Genomic DNA, 21954 nt, shown 5'->3' with positions numbered 1-21954 from the left:
GATTAATGTAAAATTGTTTTTTATAACTCAGCAAAAAAAACAAACATTAATACACACACATGCACACATCTTTCTATTTGCCCACTTACCACAACCTGACAACTGCTGTTATTTTGTTTATGCTTCAATAACCTAGTGATTTGGCAAAAAGAGAAAGAAGGAGTCCCAAACTTTTAAAAAACAATGGTGGGTGTGTGACTTATCTGACTAAACACTTGAAGGTGATGCTTCAGCTTGACTACATTCTAATGATTGAAACAAGCAAAACACACATACACACATGCATGCACATACACACACACACAGACAGTGTGAGTGTGTGAGTTCTTTACAGTTTCTGCACACTAAATAGTACCGAAATACATTATTTTTTTTTTACTTGTGTAAACAGAAAATAATAACAATAAATAGTATGTGTTTTAGTATGAATTTTATATACATTTTTTTAATAAATATTTTCCAGTCCTGACATTTTCCCTACTCTCAGAACACCTGACATGCTAGTTGATGGTGTACCCTTCAAGCACTTGCATATAGCTCACGTCAAAGCCACCAGAAACAATACTATTATAACAATTTCAGAGCATAATGGTAAGTACATGTTTACATTCTAGACATCATCAGCTTTTTTTAGTTTAGCATAGATTTAAGCTTGAAAGTATAGTTATTTTGTGATGCACTTAGGAGGCAAGGTACATAACTCTGTTTGCTTCAGGCTACACCTTTCACAATTGACTCCTTATCAATAAGGGCAACAAACTGACTTCAAAAATAATTCCCCCTCTCTCTTGCACTGGAAATCTTTAAATTTGCATGTTACATCCTACCCATAAAAATAGTTGTTAAGCAGCAAAGAGGAAGAGAAAATGTGTTTTGTTTTCATATTTGCTTATTTATATCAGGAAAAGTATAGACAACATTTCTCTCTTATTAACTTAGTCTCATTTCGGAAATAGGAGAATAATGAAGAAGAGCTGGTGGTGGTAGTAGTGATGGTAGTAACTGGTATGTAAGGATTTTGGAAACTAGATTTATTTATAGGGATTGGGCTAAAGAAATACATGACACCCTAAAGAGATATGTAACTGAAATTGATCTCAGTAAGGTAGTGTTTCGCTACCAATTCTATTCAACACCATACTTCGATTTTAAAATACTTGTGCCTCACCATGAACAAAATTAGTATATAGTATAAAGGCCTTTAATTAGAACTTTATTGCAAGTTTTATTCGCTTATTTGTCCCTTACCTGGCATTCTGAAATCTCATTCCCCATCTGTTAGGTATGTATCCCCAGTTTGAGAAACACTGCTCACTGCTGTAGGGAGTCAAGATGAGTCAACTAAGGAGCCTCTATGTTCTCAGTTGACCTGCTAGAAATAGGAGCCATACCTCAGAAATGACACCCTACTGTCTTAAACAATGAAAGACAGATTGAAATAATGTTGAGATACACTCAAAAGACAGGATGGTCATGATTGGAATGCCTCTCCAGGCCAATGCCAGAGTCTCTGCATGATAGCTCAACTTGATATAAATAGCAGTCAAATTACCTTGAAATCACTCCCTCCTTCACCTTCTTAAATAAGGAGAGACTAATTGATTGAGTTCTAGATACCTTAAAAATATTGGATAGTCATGACTAGAATGTCTATAATCATAGGTTTTCTCAGTCAAGGTTGACTTGAGGCTAAGCAACAAAAGCAGCAATGCTAGAGGCTATAACTATATGCTGTATTGGGCTGGTAACAATTGTAAAACTAATGTTGTAGTCATAGGCATACTATTAGCAGAGAAGGGAAAAGATAGTGTGTTTGGTTTAATTATAATAAGACTATTAACAAAAGAATGTAACACCTATGATATCAGTATGTGTTTGAATTAACTGAATATAACTTGAATTAACTGAAGTAACAGGCTCTATAAAGGAGTTGGTGAGCATTAACTACCTTAATACTTTAGCATTTAAAATGGTCATATCAAGCCCCAATATTCTACCTGTTTTATGTTCAAATTGGCCAGGTCTGGCTTTTTACACCTACCCTACAATGTCATTCTAAAAATAAATAATTATATCATTGAAAACTCAGTTTCGTGGCACCTTGGGCAAGTGTCTTCTAGAATAGCCTCAGGCCAACCAAAGCTTTGTGAGCAGATTTGTTCAATGGAAACTGAAAGATGCCTGTTTTTATATATATATATATATACACATACACACATATCTATGTGTGTGTGTGTCTTTATGTCTGTGTTTGTCCCACCACCATCACTTGACAACCAGTGCCAGTGCATTTGTGTCCCCCGTAACCTAGCAGTTCAAGAAAGTGATTTATAGTATAAACCTCAGCCTTAAATAAGTACTGGGGTTGATTCATTCGACTAAAAATTCAAGATGGTGTCCCAATATGGCCACTGTCTAATGATTGAAGCAAGTAAAGGAATAAATAAGCATTATATTTGACAGAGTAATGTGAATGCTAAAAGGTTAAAGGATGAGGACATATATGCCGTAATTATAGTCAGAAGGTGTTATTGGCAGTGTCAGGAAATATTAAGGATGGATGGTGCTACAGGTACTAGTAGCCAGCTGTTGACCTAACTACTGGTCAGATGGGTCTGAAAGCCTGATCAACTATGATCTGTTTAGAAAAAAGAGAGACAAACAAATGATTATGATCACAAACGCTTTCCATCTTAAATATAACTAGAGGCCAGCAGGAGTCAGTAAAGGAATCTCTACCTGGTTACTCAACTTGCTAGAAATAGCAGATCAAACTTCTCAAATCTTATCTTACTGTCTGAAAAAAAAATCCTCCAAAAAATGACAAAAAATTTAGTGACATAATGGACAGTGTAGTCATAGACATACATACAATATGCAGGGATTGTGATGACTACAATGTAGTGTTGGATATATGAAAATTATAGAACAGCTATAGTTAAAAGGTTTTTTGTTCAGAGGACTGCCCTTGATGAGGGCTGACATGAGCTAAACAATGATGATAACTAAAAGTGAGGCGAAAATTAAGTTATCAAGTTTATATAGTTGTGAAGATGAGAAGCATCAAGTATAGAGAGTTGGAGATGTGTGTCAAGAGATAATATTAGATCAAATGGTTTATTTTATTAGAACACTTAAATACAAAGAAACAGAGATAAGTAAAGAAAAGAAAAAGAAAAAAAAGTAGCAGAAGATATAGGGAGAGGGGGTGAAGAAATAGATATCGCAGAACAAGTGGGGTGCTCAGCCGTGCCCTGCGGTAATGACCGTGATGGCATTGCTGCAGAGAATGGTCAGTGCAGTGATACTCGCTGCAGCAGCCACTTCACCTCTTAGGGCTCATTTTTTTGACAGGCTGCCATTATCCCTATTTTGAAAGAAGAAATTGGTAGTACAGGGTCCCTAGAACACCTGCTGTCTTGATGGTGACCAGCGCAAACTGATAACAGCTGGTTAGGCCCCTGCATTTACTGATTTTTTCTCTTTTGTGTAACAGGCAAGTGACACTCAGATTTGCAGCAGATGCCGAAAGGTTGGAGCTGGAAAACGTGTCTACACGTCATGTCCTGACTAGAGATCTGCCTTCCTTAAACTGTTGTTGATAGAAAAGTGTGCTTGGGATGTTTCTTTACTGATAACCCAGATAAAGAGGGCAAATGAGTATTTGTACTAGTTTCTTACTTAGTAAAAAGTCAAATTATGCACAAAGTAGTTTTCCTTGATAATTATCAGGATAGCAAAGGAAGGAGATGCACAAATTCATTGATTACAAAGTAAGAATCATTGTACTGTAGGGTTAATTGTCATTGTTTAACACTAGATTTGGCCTGGACGAGGAGATTTATCATGAAAAGCTTTGGTAATATTAATAGCAACAGTCTGACAGAAATTATAGTATGGTGGATTAACTAGGTTACAGTATGTAGTTTCATTTTCATAAGTTCTTAGTTCAAATCCTACCAAAATTATCTCTGGTTTATATTATTAGTTATACACTAGTTATTTCCATATCACTCTGATAGTAAAAAAATTAGCACTGTTCTTAGACAGATGTTGAGTGCAAATAAACTTTAATAACCAATAAATTAGTTTCTAAAGGTTATAAAACATGACTTTATCATGTAGATGGTCACCGAAGACAGCAACAGATACATAATACATTAAGGTTACTGGTTGAATTATCAGAATTTCTTGGAAATGTTGAAGATGAAAGCAATGAATTCCTCTCATAGAATGAAGCTCTTAGAAGTTAATAAATTATTTTCAAATACTACAACGGAGAAAAGAAAGCAGAGATATAGAACATAGGTGGATGCTTTTCTGCACAATAAAATCATGAGTTCACAGAAGTGACTCTACTTTGAATGTTCTCATAAATGCTTGAACAATTTTCACAAATTATTCTTCCTTGCCTACTTTCTAGATTAGTGATCAAACCTCTATATTAAAATATAGAATTAGAAGTTTTTCTTTCATTCTTGCAAATACTTTTAATTTTTTTCCATCATGACATTTTTGGGAGTATCTAGAACTATGTTACCTATTGTATCTGTTTTTCCTTTTTGTTGCGATGATTTGATTGCTATTACCAGCAGGTTGATTGGCTGCGCATTAATTTGTTAGAATTGATAGATAACTACTGTGAGACAAGCATTTTGTGAGAAATGGAAAAAATGTTAAATATTGTTGGCTTAGAGAAGGTTTATTCAGTAATCTGGTGGGCAGTGAGAAAGCTAGGCAAAGATGAATGGTTTATTAAAACTGCTCAAGCATTTATGAGAACATTAAAAGTAGTCAATTGATTAAACTCACAAATTTATTGTGCAATTAAGCACCCATCAATATTCTATCTCTCTACTTTCTTTTCTTCTCTGTAGTCATCGAGGAAGTTTATTACTATCTATGTGCCTCCTTTAATGAGAGGAGATCATTGATCTTAACTGCTACCTAATAGTTTTCACATTTCGAAATTTCCAAGGAATTATAATGCTGTCTACAATCACTCATCAATAAAGCAAAATCCTCATGATTTGTAACTTAAGTTTGAAAAAAAAAATGTGTAACAGCAAACTAATCAGTTGCTATTAATCTTAATTAGTACTCAATATTTAAGGACAGTGCTAATTATTACTATGAGAGGGATATGAAAATGACTATTGCATTACTAACAATAGTATGGGTTGGACGGTTCGACCGGGGTCTGGGAAGCCAGGAGGCTGCACCAGGCTCCAGTCTGATCTGGCAGTGTTTTTTGCAGCTGTAGAAACACTGCCAGATCAGACTGGAGCCTGGCGCAGCCTCCTGGTTTCCCAGACACCGGTCAAACTGTCCAACCCATGCTAGCATGGAAAACGAACGTTAAGCGATAATGATGATGATGATAAACCAGAGTTGATTCTGATGGAATTTGAAATCAAAATTTACAAAAAACTGAAAGTACATATTGTAAACCAGTTAATCAACATAATACTATTTTTACCAGTTTGTTGCTGCTAATATTAACAAAGCCTTTGATAGTCCTATTTGTGAACTTATGATTTAATCTGATCAGATTAAATCAAGTTCTCAGGGCTCATGATTGTGTTTATTTAGTTGCCACTGAATACCTAAGGGCCTTTATTTCTTTTTATCTATCAATTCTTATACTAATGACATCTAGTAATCTGAATAATAACTTCCATTTAATATTTACATTCTCCCTTAACTCAGATTTATTCTTCTTATGCAAACCTATCAAGAGTTAATAATTATGGCACAAATTTTACTTATCTCAAAGAAATGAATAAGAAAGAAAAATTCTGCATTAATTTCTCTCTCTTACAAGCAGCCTTCACTTCCAATTTCTTACTCATACATTTTAAGATCATCATTGTCATTCATCTAGCATGAGTTGGATGAGTAATTATGGTGCAAGCTAGTACTTATTTGGAGTTACTCCCTACCTATATGGGTCAGAGGACCATGGTTCACTTGCATATTCTATTATTTGGTATTATTTTCTATGACCAGATGCCTTTCCTAATGCCAACCTTTTTTACAGGGTGTACTGGGAGGCATATATGGTATCAGAATAAGTAGAACTGTTTCATCCCCTGTAAGACTAAAGCATCCTTACTAATCTGTTTTATTTACCTTCTATTCTACATTGTTTGCTCTAGTCAAATGTGACTAAAAGGGGTGAGTAGAAGAGAAAATAAGAGAGCACTGGGATTAGAGAGAGGTCAGGTATAATTAGAAAAATAGTGTGATGGGAGAAGGAAGAGCTACAACATATTGGTGCTTGGTAAGTAGACTGAATAGAAAAACAACAGTATGGTGGAGGAAGAAGGAGTGAAGAGGAGACAGGATAATAGAGAGCATTAAGGAAGTGAGGGTAGGAAGAATAATAGAAGGGGGGTGAAATATGTCAACAAAAGTTGAGTTATTTGTGTGTGAGAGAGGGAGAGGGAGAAGAGAGGAAGATTGAAAGATAACAAAGATAGATGATAGTGAGAGAGAGGGAGAGAGAATGATGAATAGCAATAGAGCTGGACAGTGCTAAGAGAGAGTGACAGATGTCAATAAAGATTGACATTGAGGATAGAGAGTGATGCCCAGCAGTCATATTTAGCTCCAGCACCATCTCTTGGTACACAGGTGATGTAATGAAAGATACAGCAGATGTATAGTACAGTGGGCAAGGGAGAGGATAAAGCATTAGAAAGGAGAGTAATGAAGAATGAGGATTGCAGTAGATGGAGTCTTAACAGGTGTATATTGAGCAAGAGATTATCTTTATTGCAACTCATAAAACTACTGGATTTATCAAAGTCAGCGACATCACTAATGTACATCTGAGGAGAGTTGATTCTCTTTATGGGATTAAAGTTTATCCAGTTATTATTAATAGTTGACTAACATGAGGAAACTATTTAGAAACAAGCCTTTGAATTACAGTTGTATTAATTAATGATTCTGCATAGTGATTATGTGAAAGGAATTGTATTTAATTGTTTCATTTTGTGCTTCGTTAAGAATGCCTTGATTGATTTACTACTTTTTATTGATAGCCATAATTGGTTCTAAAACTAAACTACAACTATCACATGCAAGTATGATTTGGTACCGAGCTTTCACTATTTTGACATATCTGTGTAGTCACAAGTAAACACCTTCTCAACCCTCCCATCCTTGAATACACAACACAAAGATGTAACAGCTGGAGGGAGGGAGACAGGGCTGCACCAACAGTCATGTGGTACTAATTTCAGTTTAGTAGACTGGAATGAATGTGCAATGAAGTGCCCTGCTTAAGGACACAACATCCTACCCAGTTTAGGAATTGAGCTCCTGACTTTATTACTGTGGACCCAACACCCTGAACACTAGAATACATACATTCACTCAAGGACACACACCTTCACTAATAGTTGGTAAATATCATGAATTTAATAATCAATTTTCAAAATTAAACATTTAATGAGCTTCTGAAAATATAATAGACTTAGTGCTCTTCATTTATTTCTCTATTCTTTTGAGAACACGTTGATTATTTTCAACAAATTATATGTGTGTGTGTGTGTATGTGTGCACATGTGTGCAACCTCCATACACCCATACTCCTGGTTCCTCAGTCCCCATTCACTTAGAACCCCATCACCACTATTATCACTTTCCAGCTCCAGCTGCTCCTTGTCTAAAATGTGAGTAGTTTTGTAGCTCCTTTACAGCAGGAAATCTGTTCTGTTCTACCCCCTTTTCTACCACTTTAATTATTCATCTTCTCATGTAAAGCCACCCTTTCATTATTTTGTAGCCTTGCATAGTGGTTGGTTTTAGGAAGGGTATCTTTTGATAGAAACCATGCCAATGCAGATACTGAATTAGGACCCACTGGATCCTGTTAGTCCATCCAACCTATACCAGCATGGAACATGGGCATTAAATGATGATGTTGATGAATCTGTCTGTCTGTCTATCTGTTTATCACTCTATCCATATATATATATATATATATATATATATTAAAACTGGGTTTATTTGTTTTCACAGGAGATGTCCTCATATTAAAGTCTTGTGTAAGTATTAAGTATTTTGTTAAATTTTATTTTATTCTTATAATTACAGCTTATTTCTGAAATATGTTTTTCTGTTAAGTAAACTAAATTTATTAACAATTTTAAAGTTATGTTTTTTAAACTGTTTAGATTTCATATAACAAAAAAGAAGCCGGTATAAGCTTTTTGATAAAGTAATCCTTTCATAATTGACATCCCTTTAGGGTTTTAGCTGCTAACTGTAATGTTCATATTGACATGGTATTCAAGTTTTGCCTAATATTTAACCAGCATTTGATTCTCAGTTAATATGAACTTTACAATAAATTTCACTCAACCCTCAATATTAGTCACTCTATCAGTATATGTTTTGTTGCTATTCCTAGCCCTTTAGCATTTAAACTAACCATATCCAACCAAAATATTCTACCTGTTTTAAGTTCAAATCACTACACTACAATGTTATTCTGAAAATAGGCAATCACATCATCAAAATCTCAAAGCAAGACAGTAATGACTGATTAATGAATTAATTATTAAATTTGACAGAGAAATCTGAATGCTAAAGGGTTAAACATATTGAGCAAGAGACTATCTTTATAGCAACTCATAAAATTTATTGGATTTATCATAGTCAGTTACATCACTAATGTACATCTGAGATTTTATTCTCTTTATTTAATTAATTAATTCATTAATTCTGTCTTTTATAATATTACGAAAATGAAGTGAAAAGGAAATTTAAAAAGTATACAAACATATACAAAGTATATGAGGTGGAGAAACAATGTTAAGTGTCATATGTTTAGTAGTTAATAGATATCTGATTCACGTGTTGCTATTTGTTCTTCAGATAGTTATTAAATCTATTTATCTCTGTTTTTAGATGATTTACAACTATTGCAGTTTATTTTTTGCTTGACTAATCATATGTTTCCGATCTATTTCATTTATGTCAGTATATTTTTTGCTTCCTCTTAACCCTTTCATTACTGTATTTATTTTGAGATGCTCTATGTTTCTTTCAATTACTTTAAATATAACAAAGAATTTAGTAAAACAACTTAGTTATCATTCAGCTAGTGTTAGGAACATAAATTGTAACTAAGGTTTAATGGAAGATTTTAATTCAAAACTTATGAAAACAAGACATTTGTACTCAGAGCCAGAGCCAGTTTCAGCCGGGTTGGTAACAAAAGGGTTAAGCTTTTATATTGCTACACTCACATACACACACATACATATAGGCATCATCATCATCATCATCATCATCATCATGGTTGTGTAATTAAGACATTTAGTCTCAGCCATATGATTCTGCTTGGCCCTTTGGGCAGGTGTCTTCTACTATAGCCTTTGAGTTGTCCAATATCCTGTAAGTGTAATTTACAAAACATACATGCATGTATATAATTTGGTATGTCTGTGTGTGTCCTGTGTTTTATTTCTCTAAAAACTGTTGTAGTTTATGGTGTGCCCCATTATGTCACATAACTTATCAGTTCAACAAATAACACTCGACAAAATAGTACCAGACTGAAATAAGTACAGTGATTGATATGACTGACTAAATTGCTGGAGGTGGTTCCCTCCTATGGCTGCAGTTCAATGACTAAAACCAGAAAAAGAATATATCTATTCATTTAACTAAGATTGAACAACTAAAGAAAACTAGGCAAGAAATCTGTTAGAAATTAGTACAAATAGAATGCAAAGGAAACATTGTGTGAATAGTAACACAAATAGGAAATAGTCTGAGACACTCAATGCATTGCATTTGTCTGAAGTTGAAGGTAACAGCTAAGTAAGATTCAGCTATAGCACACAATGAGGGACAACATGCTTAAAGAAACATTGACCTTGGAATCTTTTGGGTATTTAAACAACTATAATCTCATCTCAACAATTTTATTTCTTTTTATTTTTTTGTTTCAGCCATTAGGCTGTGGCCATTCTGGGGCACCACCTTGAGGAATTTTAGTTGAATGAATCAGCCCCAATACTTATTTTGTTTTTTTTTTAAGCCTGGCTCTTACTATATTGGTTTCTTTTGCCAAACTGCCAAGTAATGTGGATGTAAACACACTTGATCTGTTGTCAAGCGGTGGTGGTGGGGGGCAAACAGAGACATGAAGACACACACACACATATATACGATGAGCTTCTTTCATTTTCCATCTACCAAATCGACTCAGCAGACTTTGGTTGGCCTGAGGCTGTAGTAGAAGACATTTGTCCAAAATGCCTTGTTATGGGACTGAGCCTGAAACCATGTGGTTGGGAAGCAAGCTTCTTACCACACAGCCACTCCTGCACCTTGTGTACAATTTTGTTGATGATTCTTGATAATTTATGTTTTTTTTTGTTTTTAAAGGGAACGGAAGGATTTCAAAATGCTAGAAAAGGTACAAATATTGCTGGACAAGCAACAGGAGTGGCAGCTGGAGAGGTTTGTGGTTTTTGTTTTATCATTTGGTATATTTAAAATATATTTGTATGTTTTTTGAAAATATCCCAGACAAAACTAAGTAAAAAGAACAAAAGGAAATATAATATTTGGACAGTTTTATGAATAGCTATGACAAATGTTTTGTAACTGGATAATACATTTTCCTGACCTGGCAAGAAAAGTGAAATCACAGCCGTAGCCTACACCAGTGTCGCATAACCAGCCCATTTAAAAAGTACCTTTGAATCGTCGGGCGACATGCTGTACTTGAGGAGAACTAGTGAGTCAAGTAAAACCAAATCAAATCAAATCAAATCACATTCAAATGGAAATTGTAGTTGTGGCTGAATCCAGTGCCGCTTGACTGGCTCCCGTGCTGGTGGCACGCAATAAGCACCATTCATGCTTGTATCCCTCTCATATACAAATAGCTTAATGACATAATTTTGGGTTAATTTTCAGTATTTATTTTTATTATAAAGAATTGCTAATGACAAGCAATGGGTACATTGTTGAAGTTTTTCCAGTGGGCCTGTTGCTCTTTCCTTTCTCAAATTAGTGCTCATAATGTCTAATATACCATATTTTAACGTGTATATAAGGATTCCCTTAATTTTTGGGGTTTAAAATTTGGAAAAAATGTTTTGTAAGGGCTAATAATACTATCCATGTATAAGAAACTCCCATATTTTTTTAACCTAATTTTTGATACAGTAATTTTACATTTAAGATTTTAAAAAAATTAGCAGTTAATTCTTTAAGTTGGAGTACATTACGTTGGATATAAGTATATATCATATTTGAATATGTTGTTATAACCTATCTTGCTATGCTAAGTAACTGATCAGTTGGCACTGAAAAAATAGATTTAATTTGAGAGAGAAAAAATGGCAGGCACTTTGTAGTATAATTAGTCATACTGTCTCCCACTGTTGCCCTACCAGGGAAATGTACTTTAAATTCCTCATTAATTGGGCAGTTGTCCTTTTCTGGTTCAAATTAATTCTTATAATCACCATCTTTTAAAGTCTTCTTTCCATGCTGGCATGGGTTGGATGGTTTGACAGGGAACCAGTAAGCTACTTATCTGTATGGAGATCCAATGTCATCTTTGGCTTGGTTTCTATGGTTAGATGTCCTTCCTAATAGCAATTACTTTACAGAGTGTACTGTGTGCTTTTTTCATGCTACCAGCTCTAGGGAGGTTGCCATGTAATTTGCAGGACAGAAAAGAACAAAGGAAAACGAAAGGAAAAAAACCTAATACTAAGAGGAAGTATTTGGGAGGTGAAGGTGATGTTGGGCAGCTTTATGCCAGGTGTTGAAAGGTTTAAAATATGATAGAGGGACAAGCACAGGTGTCTTCCTATAGAGGAGATACAGAGCAGAAAAAGATAGAAGGTAGGTAGTAATAGGGTACTAGAGCAAACTCTCAAAGAACAAAAAGAAGAGCATAAGTAAGAATAATGACAGTGGGTCATGGGAGGGAATGAAAAAGTAAATGCTTTCCTAAGAGTGTTAGATGGGAGTAAACAGGTAGTGATAGAGGTCACTGTGTAGTGATTTTATGCTTGTTTATGAATATGTCTTAAGTAACTTCTACACTGACATCTAATCAGTCTTGCTTCTAATACTCTTCCACCATGTTCTCATGGTCCAACTATTTCAATCACGTCTATGTAATTACATAAACTGAAATTCAATAGAAAGAAAAATAGTTAATTTTCTTATGGAGAGCTAATCATGGATTTGTAATGTAGATACTAATTTACTTTTCTTCCACAGAAAGCCATCACTGAAGGTATAAAGAATGTACGAGTAGCTGTACAAGGCATTGGTCCAGGACGCTTTGTAATTATACTTTTATTGTTTTATTATATGTAATTGAAGTAATTTAATGTAATTATCTTCAAAAATTTGTTGATAGAGAATTGCTTATTGTTTTTGTACTAAATGAGTATTTGATACATTCGCATAAAATGTCTTTATAAAAAAAACTGTGCAAGATTGCAGGTGTAGTTTTGGTGAAGTGGTTCCAAATCTAAATGGTGTTTTGAACTCTGTTCACTAAGAAATATACTGTAATAGTTGTCATGGTTCACACACATTTACACATTTAAAATTGTAACATTTACACAAGATACCTGTATGTTTTTGTGTAACTCAATGTGAAGATAGGCAATTAACCTGTGGTTAAAGAATCAATTTAAATTTTACTTATACACGATGAAGATTTATGTACATGTACACATTGTGTTGGTATGTTTAAGTTGTGTGTATACATTGTCTAAAAAAAACCCACTGATTTATTTAAAATCAAAATCAGTAACTCCTAATTTTAAATTAAATATGAATGGAAGTGATTGGATATCTAATAACCTGCTTGTCCTGCTCTGCAAATTTGAAATGTTTATTTGTCAATTTAGGTCAACTTTCATTGCATGAGCTAAAATTCCAGGTGTGGCTATCATATTGCAAGATACGTTTTAGGTGTGGCTGTCCCCATCTTTATTAATTAGGAAGTTTGTTGAGAGGATTTAGCTGCTGCAGTTAGCAGGGTAAACAGGTACGTAGAATCTTGAGCCAACATGGAAGCCACTAGATGACTGTTTGACCTGTTAGAGTCAGCAGCTAAATTTCCTTTTGAATCACATCTTCTTAAAAAATAGTAACTAAAACTACATTAGGTAGTGTAATATTACATACAAGATACCTGAAAAAAAAAAAAATGGTAGTGTCATTTGTTCAATGATGGTTGACCTGATGTTAAACAAAAGTGCTTCTTTATTTCATTTTTCAGTTTATGGAAACTATGGTTTCTCACAAGAAACCATGTCTGTGTGTGTGAAATAGAATTTATTGCATCTCAACTTGCTTTAGTAACTTCAGCTATAAACCACTTGGCAAGAAATAAATTAGAAAGCTAATCTTGAATTTGAACATCTGTAGGTACATTTCTAAATTATATGGACAGACATCATGTATAGCATTTACATTTCTTCTTTTTTCCATTTAATAATTAATATCAAAAATATTTTTATTTTCAGCCTGCAATAAAGGGTTTACAGTTAGCTGGTTTAAATATTGTATCTTTGACTGATACAACACCTATCACCTATTGCAATGAGCGACCTCGTAAACAGAGACGACTTTAGGTAAGAGTTCTTTTAGATTTGTTATTTGAAATAGACAAAATCTATTTTATTTCTTTAATCTAACTAGTAATATTCAATTGAAATGACTAACTGGATAAATTAATGAAATATTGACTGAAGTAGATGTCCAACTACAGACATTTTGTTGTATCTTTGCACAGGGCAATTTATCTATCATGTGCCTTAATTTATCAGATTATGGGAAATGCCAGAATGTTTTGGTAAAGTTACACACTATAAATGAATGTCCTAACCAAGAATTTTTTTTCTTAGTACAACAACCGAAACTAGTGTTGCATATCATTGGAATAAAAAAACCCTAAGGTTTATGAAAGGTTCAGCATTACCAAGCAATATATCATGCTTAAAGAATAGCTAATACAAAAAGTGACTGCAGAAGCACAATGGCATGACAAGCAATGTTAACTAGAAAGTATAGAACCTATTTTCCGAATGATGGAAACTTAGTCTTGTATGGTGCAGAAGCCACTGGGTGCATGACAATGAATCAGAATCATTAATGACAGAAAACCTGCTAAACTGATAGATGAATGAAATAAGTTTTATCTATTTATTGAATTTGCAGTTTAAGGAATAAATAATTTAGGTTTGCTTAAAACAAGAGTCAAAAAATCTTGATGAAAGAGATTCCAATTAATACCTAATGAACTCTTTGAGAAAAACAGTTATTAAAGGAGCCAAATTTTAACATTTTTAAAACTGACTCAACACTTCAGCAATTAACGTAGTAAATGATTGATAATAGAGCTGTGACTGGCTGGATTGATAAAATTTTAGTCTACTATTGGTTGAAGGATTGATGGTTCAATCCCATTATTAAAATGGGTTTTGCTGGATCTATGACTTAAGTACAGTTTGTCTGTAACTTGCAATACACGGGCCTGGATTAGGCAAATCATTCTGTTAGATCTTTTTGTGACTATATAAAAAGAAAATATTGCATTGACAAACAACAAAATAAATGAGATTTTTGTTGTTCTTATTGTAAAATCTTGGTATTTAATATCTTTAACTATTTGTTATGAAAAAATATTAAATATTTTCTAAAATTATTAACTACATTTATTTTCTATTTTCAGATGAGAGTAGTGTATATATTACAATAAAACTAATTGTTTTTCAATAAGTGTTCATATTATTATTATTAGACTTGTTCTTGATTATTCAAATTCCATTTTTTTCTTCTCTCATCAAATCTGTTCTAAAATAAGAGGAGATATTAAATCTTCATGTAAGCTTAGTATTACTTGGCTTAAGAAAGTTTTCTTTTATTTACTTAAGACAATTGAATATTTAGGGACTGTGAGGTTGTAAAAGCAAGGATTAAACTATATTTTGGATATGTTGACAGACCTGAGCTATAATTATCTGCTATTGTGAGGTTATCACAATAACATAAATACAGTATAATATATTTAATGTGAATTTCTCACTGTGTTGAAAACAATTTAAAATTTGTGCAAACAAATACATTTTTATAAATAATAATTTGGGAGTACTTCCCTGAATAATTCTGTCAAATATATATATATATATATATATATATATATATATATATATATAAAATGTGTGTGTTACCTCCCTTGCTTTAAGTTGCCCGTTAGATTAATTTTCTTTGTGTAGGTTTGAAGAAAATGGTTTAGTTGGCATATAAACCTTTGTGGTTCTTGTAAAAGTAGAGTATCAATAAATGCTGGAGAACAATGATAATGGTAAATTAATTTTCAGCTTTGAATGAACTTTTTTTTTTTCTAAAGAGAAATCTATGAGGAAACATTTTAAAATTAAACTACAAATTTCTTGGATTAGATTTGACATGAAAATATAACGAATGTGTTAGATAAATGAACTTTTAAACTTCTGATCTTTATCAGTTTGAAATAATTTCTTGCACTGTTAATTATTAATCTAAATGGAAAGAAGAAAAATTCTATTTATTAGTAATAAACAGATAGTAATAAATCAGAATTTCCAAGACCACAAATGAGTTAAAAAGATAAATTTTTCTTCCTTATTTATACATCACCAGGATTATTTAAAATAATAATAATTGTTTCGAATTATGGCATAAGGCCAGCAGGTTTGAGGAGTCAATTCTATCAACTCCAGTACTTGACTGGTACTTTGCCTTTTCATCCCTCCAGGGTTGATAAAATAAAGTTAACCTCAGTAGGAATTGAACATAAAGAGCTGGAAATTAATAATGATATTAAAAATTAATAGCATTGCATTATATTTACTATTGACTAATGTGAATTAGCAAAGGATAAAAGCAATACTTAAGAAAGCTGTTTTGAGTCACAACCGATATAACATTTCAGCTCAAATATTGCACATTCAAAAGCTAATATTGCTTTTCAAGGGGATGAGCGGAACCAATCCATTTGCTGTTAATATACTAAATATTTTTTTAAAATCTAATTCTAAGATAATAAAAATATTTGTACCAAAAAATATTAGAGCAATTTGTATATTTAAAAAAAAACAACAACACAAATTCACTTAGCAAACAGTTATAATAATTGGTCATTGAATGACAACAGAATGCAATGTAAGTTACCTAGAAAATATTGTCAAATGAGATTGAAGAAAATAAATAAAAAATAACAGACAAAAAAATCAAGGGTCAAACAAGTGTATTTACAAGCACTGACTACAAGTTTCAACAGTAAACATGTCTGCAGCCTGATTTAATGGCTTACTGTTATGGTCCAAGTGACCAAACAGAAATGAAAGGAAGGACGTTGATTTGGTTCCAGGTATAGATCCGAGCAAGACTTCTAGGAAGGCACTAGCGAACAAACCTGCACAGCTTTAAGTTGACATGATTATTCTCAGCTTCAACAATGTTTACAACCATCATAACAGGAAATGACAACAAACAACAGGTATACAGCAGCCTGGATACAATCACTTACCCAAACACTTGGTAGTCTGGGAGAAAAACTAAAGAGAAATAACTTTTCAAAATCTTTTTTCTCTTTAATAAACAATACTTGGTACCAGAATAATAATGACACAGCAGGGTCCTAACTATAGAGCAGCTTTGTTTGAAATAATTTTTTAGTGGGAGTGGGGTATATCGTTTTGAAAATAACACTTTTGAAAAATTATATAACATGCAGCTTGACTCATACTACTTGAGTTTGCAAAAGCAACTAAACTGAAATCCTTTCATAACCAGAAGACTCAAATTAACCAAATATTTTGTTTAATATGTGAAGTTCAGAGCACCACAAACTGCTTTTCAATGTAGCAGTCAAAATTTGTTAAATCTTATAACAACCTTTCCCATTTAAAATTTGAAAGTCTTTGAACCTATATGGACAGCCTTGCTTAACCAACCTATTCAAAGAGCAAGCTGGTTAAGCAAGGAAATAAAATGTGAAAGATATTAACAAGCATAGGTATGTAATATAACTTATTTGCTTGGTCCCTACATTTTATAATCTTCTCGAAATTCAAAAGCTTTAGTGTTTTATATCATCGTTTACTAAACACATATGAACTTGCTTCATATTATCATGCTGGACATTGTTACATATTTGTAACAAATTTATTCGATGAGATAAAAGATTTGCCCCTAAAACCAATGATGTCTAACCTCAGTCATGAGCATAATGATAAAAATAAATAATGTACAGATATAGGAAGTATATATTTTAATTAATTTCATAATTATATTATAATTCAATAGGATAATTTCTCATTTATGAGAGAATTTAGCTGCGTGTGAAATACTCCAGCTTTTAAAAGAGTAATTTGATTTTCTTAAGATCAATCTGTTCATCTTCAGAAAACTAGTTTTGTAAGCTGTTTTCATTTAAATATTAGGAATCTTGTATTGTTAATTTTTAATTGAAAAATTAACATTACTGACATGGTTTCAATGATTCAGAATTATAAATTAATTATATATATTTTACGTATAGATCATTAGCTTTAAGGATTGAAATATTTTTTGTAAAAATGTGAACTGTACAATTATAATTGAGATCTGACCAATGGAATGGGCTTGTTTACTTATATAAAGCTTTTAAGAAAATGTATCATAGAGACCCTGGAGATTCACTCAGAGAATTAACATCAATTATATCAGCTATGAATGGGATTTTTACAAGTCTCAAGATTTGTTTATACAGAGTGCTTCTTTTTGTTTTCATCAAATATTGTAACAAGAGAAAACTGAGCCATTATTACCTGGTAGCAAGTTAGAAGAATTGGTGTAGTGTACAGAACAATAAAATATATTCTAATCTGCTGTGAACCAGTTTATCACGCAACAGCCTACACTTTGTTGAAGATAAGAGATATTAGGCAGACCAGTTCTCCTGAAAGACAGTAATTTGATGGTCTTTGTTATAAAAGACCATCAGTACACGAAAATTAAGCACAAAATTTACCTTTTTGTTTATTGTTTTAAACAAGGAAATTGATCTTAGTTAGCGTTTAAAAATCTGCTCTATTTTGTTACAAGTAATACAATCAGGCTGCAGGTTACATTCATTGGAGTTACATATATTTCCCATTTTTAAGAATATATTAACATGTGTATGTGCTTTAGAGTTGTGTTAACCAGGCAACAAAATAAGCTGGTCACAAATAATAAAATGGCAGAAGAGTAGGATATCAAATACAAATGGTATAAAAATAGATTCATTTGATTCCCTTTTTAGCATCATTGACTTGTTATTCTGTTGCCAATGTTAATAAGACTAAATATTGTTTTTATAACAGCTATATTAAATGTAATTGTAAAAATAAAAAATGAAATGAAATTTTGTTTTCTCTTTCAAGATCATTTTCATCGAGTAATGAATCAGTTAAGTCTTGTCTCTCTCGTAAGCCATACTTCATTAACGTAATATAATTCCAGCTAACTAAATATTTTATTGTAGATGAAACCAAAATTAATTTTACTACATTTTGTAGAGATTTGTTTGTAAGATGTTTTTCGCATCATATCTAATTGATATATAATACACAAGACCCCACCCCATCAAAATAAACAAAAAATAAATAAACGTTCAGGCATATAAATTTAATATAAACCATAAATCTACAATTTTTTAAATATGTTTATCTCGATTAGCAGTTTTTTAAAGACAAAAGTTTCCCCATGTAAAGATTAGTTTTCCATACTTAGCAAAGGAAATGAAATGTGAACAAATTTTTCTTTGCTAGAAATAGAAAATAATCTGTTGTCAATTTGGTGCATATATGTAATAAAATAAATACTTTATTTGGCATGACTATACAACTTACTATTATATTCTCAAAGAGAGCAGATTTAAAAACAAAAATTAAGATTATTCATTCATTTAGCCTTTAAGGATATGGTGTCAACAAATATCTCTTCTCTGAGCAAAGCTAGTATCTTAAAAACAGCTTTTATTTTAAATGATTTTTTTTTTCATAGGATAATCAAAAGATTTTCATTGAGAAGGAGTCACATCTATGTATTTTTGCGTCTGTTGTGTATGATTAAAGAAATTGACAGTTTGTAGATAAAAAAAAAAATGAAAATTTACATGCATTTGGTTTGGTTTAATTAGCACAGACTTAGATAGTTAATTTTCTCCTTTTACGTTAATTTGCAAAGGATTTAAAAACAAATTTGGAAAAGAAAATACTCAAAACAGCTTATCTTGATCACAGTGAGTTATATATTAAGAAATCATGGCAGGATTTGGCTGAGGGGAGAAGCCATACAATTCATAACAAATATCTTTTTTCTACTAACAGCCAAGAATATTTTTTTCTAATTTTCAAAGAATATTCACATTTTCTTTGCGCTAGAGCAAATAACTAGAAAGGAATATAAATTTCAAACATTTTAAAAATCAAAAGTAATTAGAATTTAAAATTCTTTAATAAAGGAACATGCAGCTGGAATATTATACATATATATTTATATATATATATATGTGTGTGTGTATATATATATATATATATATATATAATATATATATATATATATAATATATATATAGTTTCTGATAACTTTTACTATATATTATCTTTCTGACAGCAAATTGACCGGAAAAAAAAATTAAGTTCACTAAATGAATTAGTTTTATGTTTTTAGATTAAAATAAGTATTTATGACAAAAAAATAAAATTTAATTTGACATCACAGCTTGTTGAACAAAGATATACATGTAAAACAATTTTTTAACATGTTAATAATTAACAATTATAATATTTATCATAAGTAAAAGCAATCAACTGCCATTCATTACTTTAAATCAAGAAGTTATATATTTCAAAAGATATCAGTTAATGTCAAGAAGGTGGTTTTAAAAATCTTTACAAATAAGTTATTGTTTTATTTGGGAGAAAAAAAATGAAACAAGAACAGTTTCAAACTATGCTTAAATAACTTGCAGATGATTTTTGTTTGAAATGTGTTCAACTGAAAGATCCAATGATGCAATCAAAATATTCAGTAAAAGAATTTAAATATTTACTGAATACCCTACTTTCTTTGTACTCCTAGTTTACTTATCCAAATAATATTACTTCTAATGTTTTAATAAATAGAGTTGGCAAAATTTAAGACTTCCTCTCTTGAAAATCTTCAGAATATCCTTCAAAGAAATATATTGCTTTGTACTTTTGAATTGGGGGAGAAAAAATACAAATCACAGAATATCCCCTTTTAAACCTTAATTCTGTGATAAATCTAGAGGATTTTATGTGCAAAATATCAGAGGGCTGTTTCTTCCCTATAGGTAACAACAGATGAACTTGAACAAACTTCTCCATCTTCAGTTTCAGGATGTATAATGGTAACAGCAGGGGCAGGTTCTGTAATGGCAGCAGCAGAAGTGTTATTGGTTTCAACAGGTAGTACAGTGGTAGACTGTACATCTGTGCTTTCACTTGGTGTTTCTTTCAAGATGTTAGCTTGCTCCAGACATTCACTGCGTAACCTTAACAATAAACGTTGAAGTTCTGCATTGTTAGGGACTAAAAACACTGCTTGTTTTAGGTCCTCTAGAGCACTATCATATTGTCTGAAAATCAAATAAAATTTAAATTTTAAAATATATACATGAAATGTTTTCTGGGTTAAAGTATTTTAATTAAAACTAGAAGTTGACATTGATATATGGAGTTAATCACTTGACTTTATGGATATTTAACAAACATGGAATTCATTCATTCATTTTTAGATGGATGTTTTTGTTTTTTTTCCATGCTTGTAGAAGAACATGGTTTAGTGGTTAGGGTGTTGGACTCTTGATTGTAAGATTGTGGTTTCAATTCCTGGACTGAGCAATGCATTGTGTTCTTGAGCAAAACATCTCATTTTCATGTTGCTCCAGTCCATTCAGCTGGCAAAAATGAGTAATCTTGTGACAGACCAACATCCCATCCAGTGGGGAATATATATATATATATATATATACCACAAAAATTGGCTCTATGAGTCTATATGACTTGGGAAGGAACTTTATCCTTTATCCGTAGCATGGGTTAGTTGAATATATTATGGAGGCACTCTTTTATAGTTGGATGCCATTTCTGTCACTAAGCTTACCTGATTTTTTTATGTCTTCAAAAAGTGCAAAGCCAGATGATTGGCTGACATGGTAAAAAGGTGCAAATGTAAATATGTTTTATCTTTTACTTGTTTCATTCATTGGACTGCAGCAATGATAGAGCATCATCTCGATGGGTATAGTCAAATTGGCTGCAGTACTTATTTTTAAAGCCTGTTATTCATTCTATCAGCCTCTTTTGCAGAACTGCTAAGTCATGAGAATGTAAACAAATCAACACTAGTTAAGACAAATGCTGACACACACACACATCAAGCTTCTTTCAGTTTCCACAGGTAAACCTCCCTACAAGGTTTTGATCTGCCCAGGGCTTATAGTAGGAGACATTTGCCCATGATACCATGCTGTGGGACTGAAGTCATGACCACATGTTCGGGAAACAATCTTCTCAATCACACAACCTCTCTTTATATATATATATATATGATTTTAATTATATGTTATATACCCATGGACAACTGTAGACAGCCATAACCAAAATACAGCAATACAGCAGGCACAAACAACATGCCTAAGATATCTCAGTATATCTAGCGGAACATCCCCTTCTTTATGCATGTACCTGATGTGACACAAACTGCATAGATTGATGCAGCACAATTAGATGCTCAGAATCCTACCCATAATGGACAATTGCAGGATGGGACAAAATGATTGTTGTACTGAATAAAGACTAGTGCTAAATCTGTCTTGTTTCTTTCATCAATCATTATATATATATTTCC

The 21954-nt window shown here is 32.3% G+C and overlaps 2 protein-coding genes across 10 annotated transcripts in view; one reads left to right on the top strand and one right to left on the bottom strand.

The window, feature by feature from the left end:
• Positions 1 to 14784, top strand: part of LOC115209908 (30S ribosomal protein S11) — a 44330-nt gene extending 29546 nt beyond the window's left edge. For both annotated transcript variants that reach the window (XM_036501214.1, XM_029778503.2), the window contains exons 4-9: positions 464 to 591; positions 8032 to 8057; positions 10411 to 10485; positions 12271 to 12336; positions 13533 to 13640; positions 14741 to 14784. In XM_036501214.1, coding sequence (XP_036357107.1) covers positions 464 to 591; positions 8032 to 8057; positions 10411 to 10485; positions 12271 to 12336; positions 13533 to 13640 — 403 coding nt within the window. In that variant the 3' untranslated portion in view covers positions 14741 to 14784. The remainder of the gene's footprint in view (positions 1 to 463; positions 592 to 8031; positions 8058 to 10410; positions 10486 to 12270; positions 12337 to 13532; positions 13641 to 14740) is intronic.
• A 1496-nt stretch (positions 14785 to 16280) lies between these two features.
• LOC115209141 (protein TANC2) overlaps positions 16281 to 21954 on the bottom strand; it is a 1073170-nt gene continuing 1067496 nt past the window's right edge. For all 8 annotated transcript variants that reach the window (XM_036501213.1, XM_029777300.2, XM_036501212.1 and 5 more), the window contains one exon: positions 16281 to 20680. In XM_036501213.1, coding sequence (XP_036357106.1) covers positions 20371 to 20680 — 310 coding nt within the window. In that variant the 3' untranslated portion in view covers positions 16281 to 20370. The remainder of the gene's footprint in view (positions 20681 to 21954) is intronic.

Source organism: Octopus sinensis, linkage group LG3, assembly GCF_006345805.1.
Source record: "Octopus sinensis linkage group LG3, ASM634580v1, whole genome shotgun sequence".
Lineage (NCBI taxonomy): Eukaryota > Metazoa > Mollusca > Cephalopoda > Octopoda > Octopodidae > Octopus > Octopus sinensis.
This window is presented reverse-complemented; position numbering and strand designations above follow the sequence as displayed.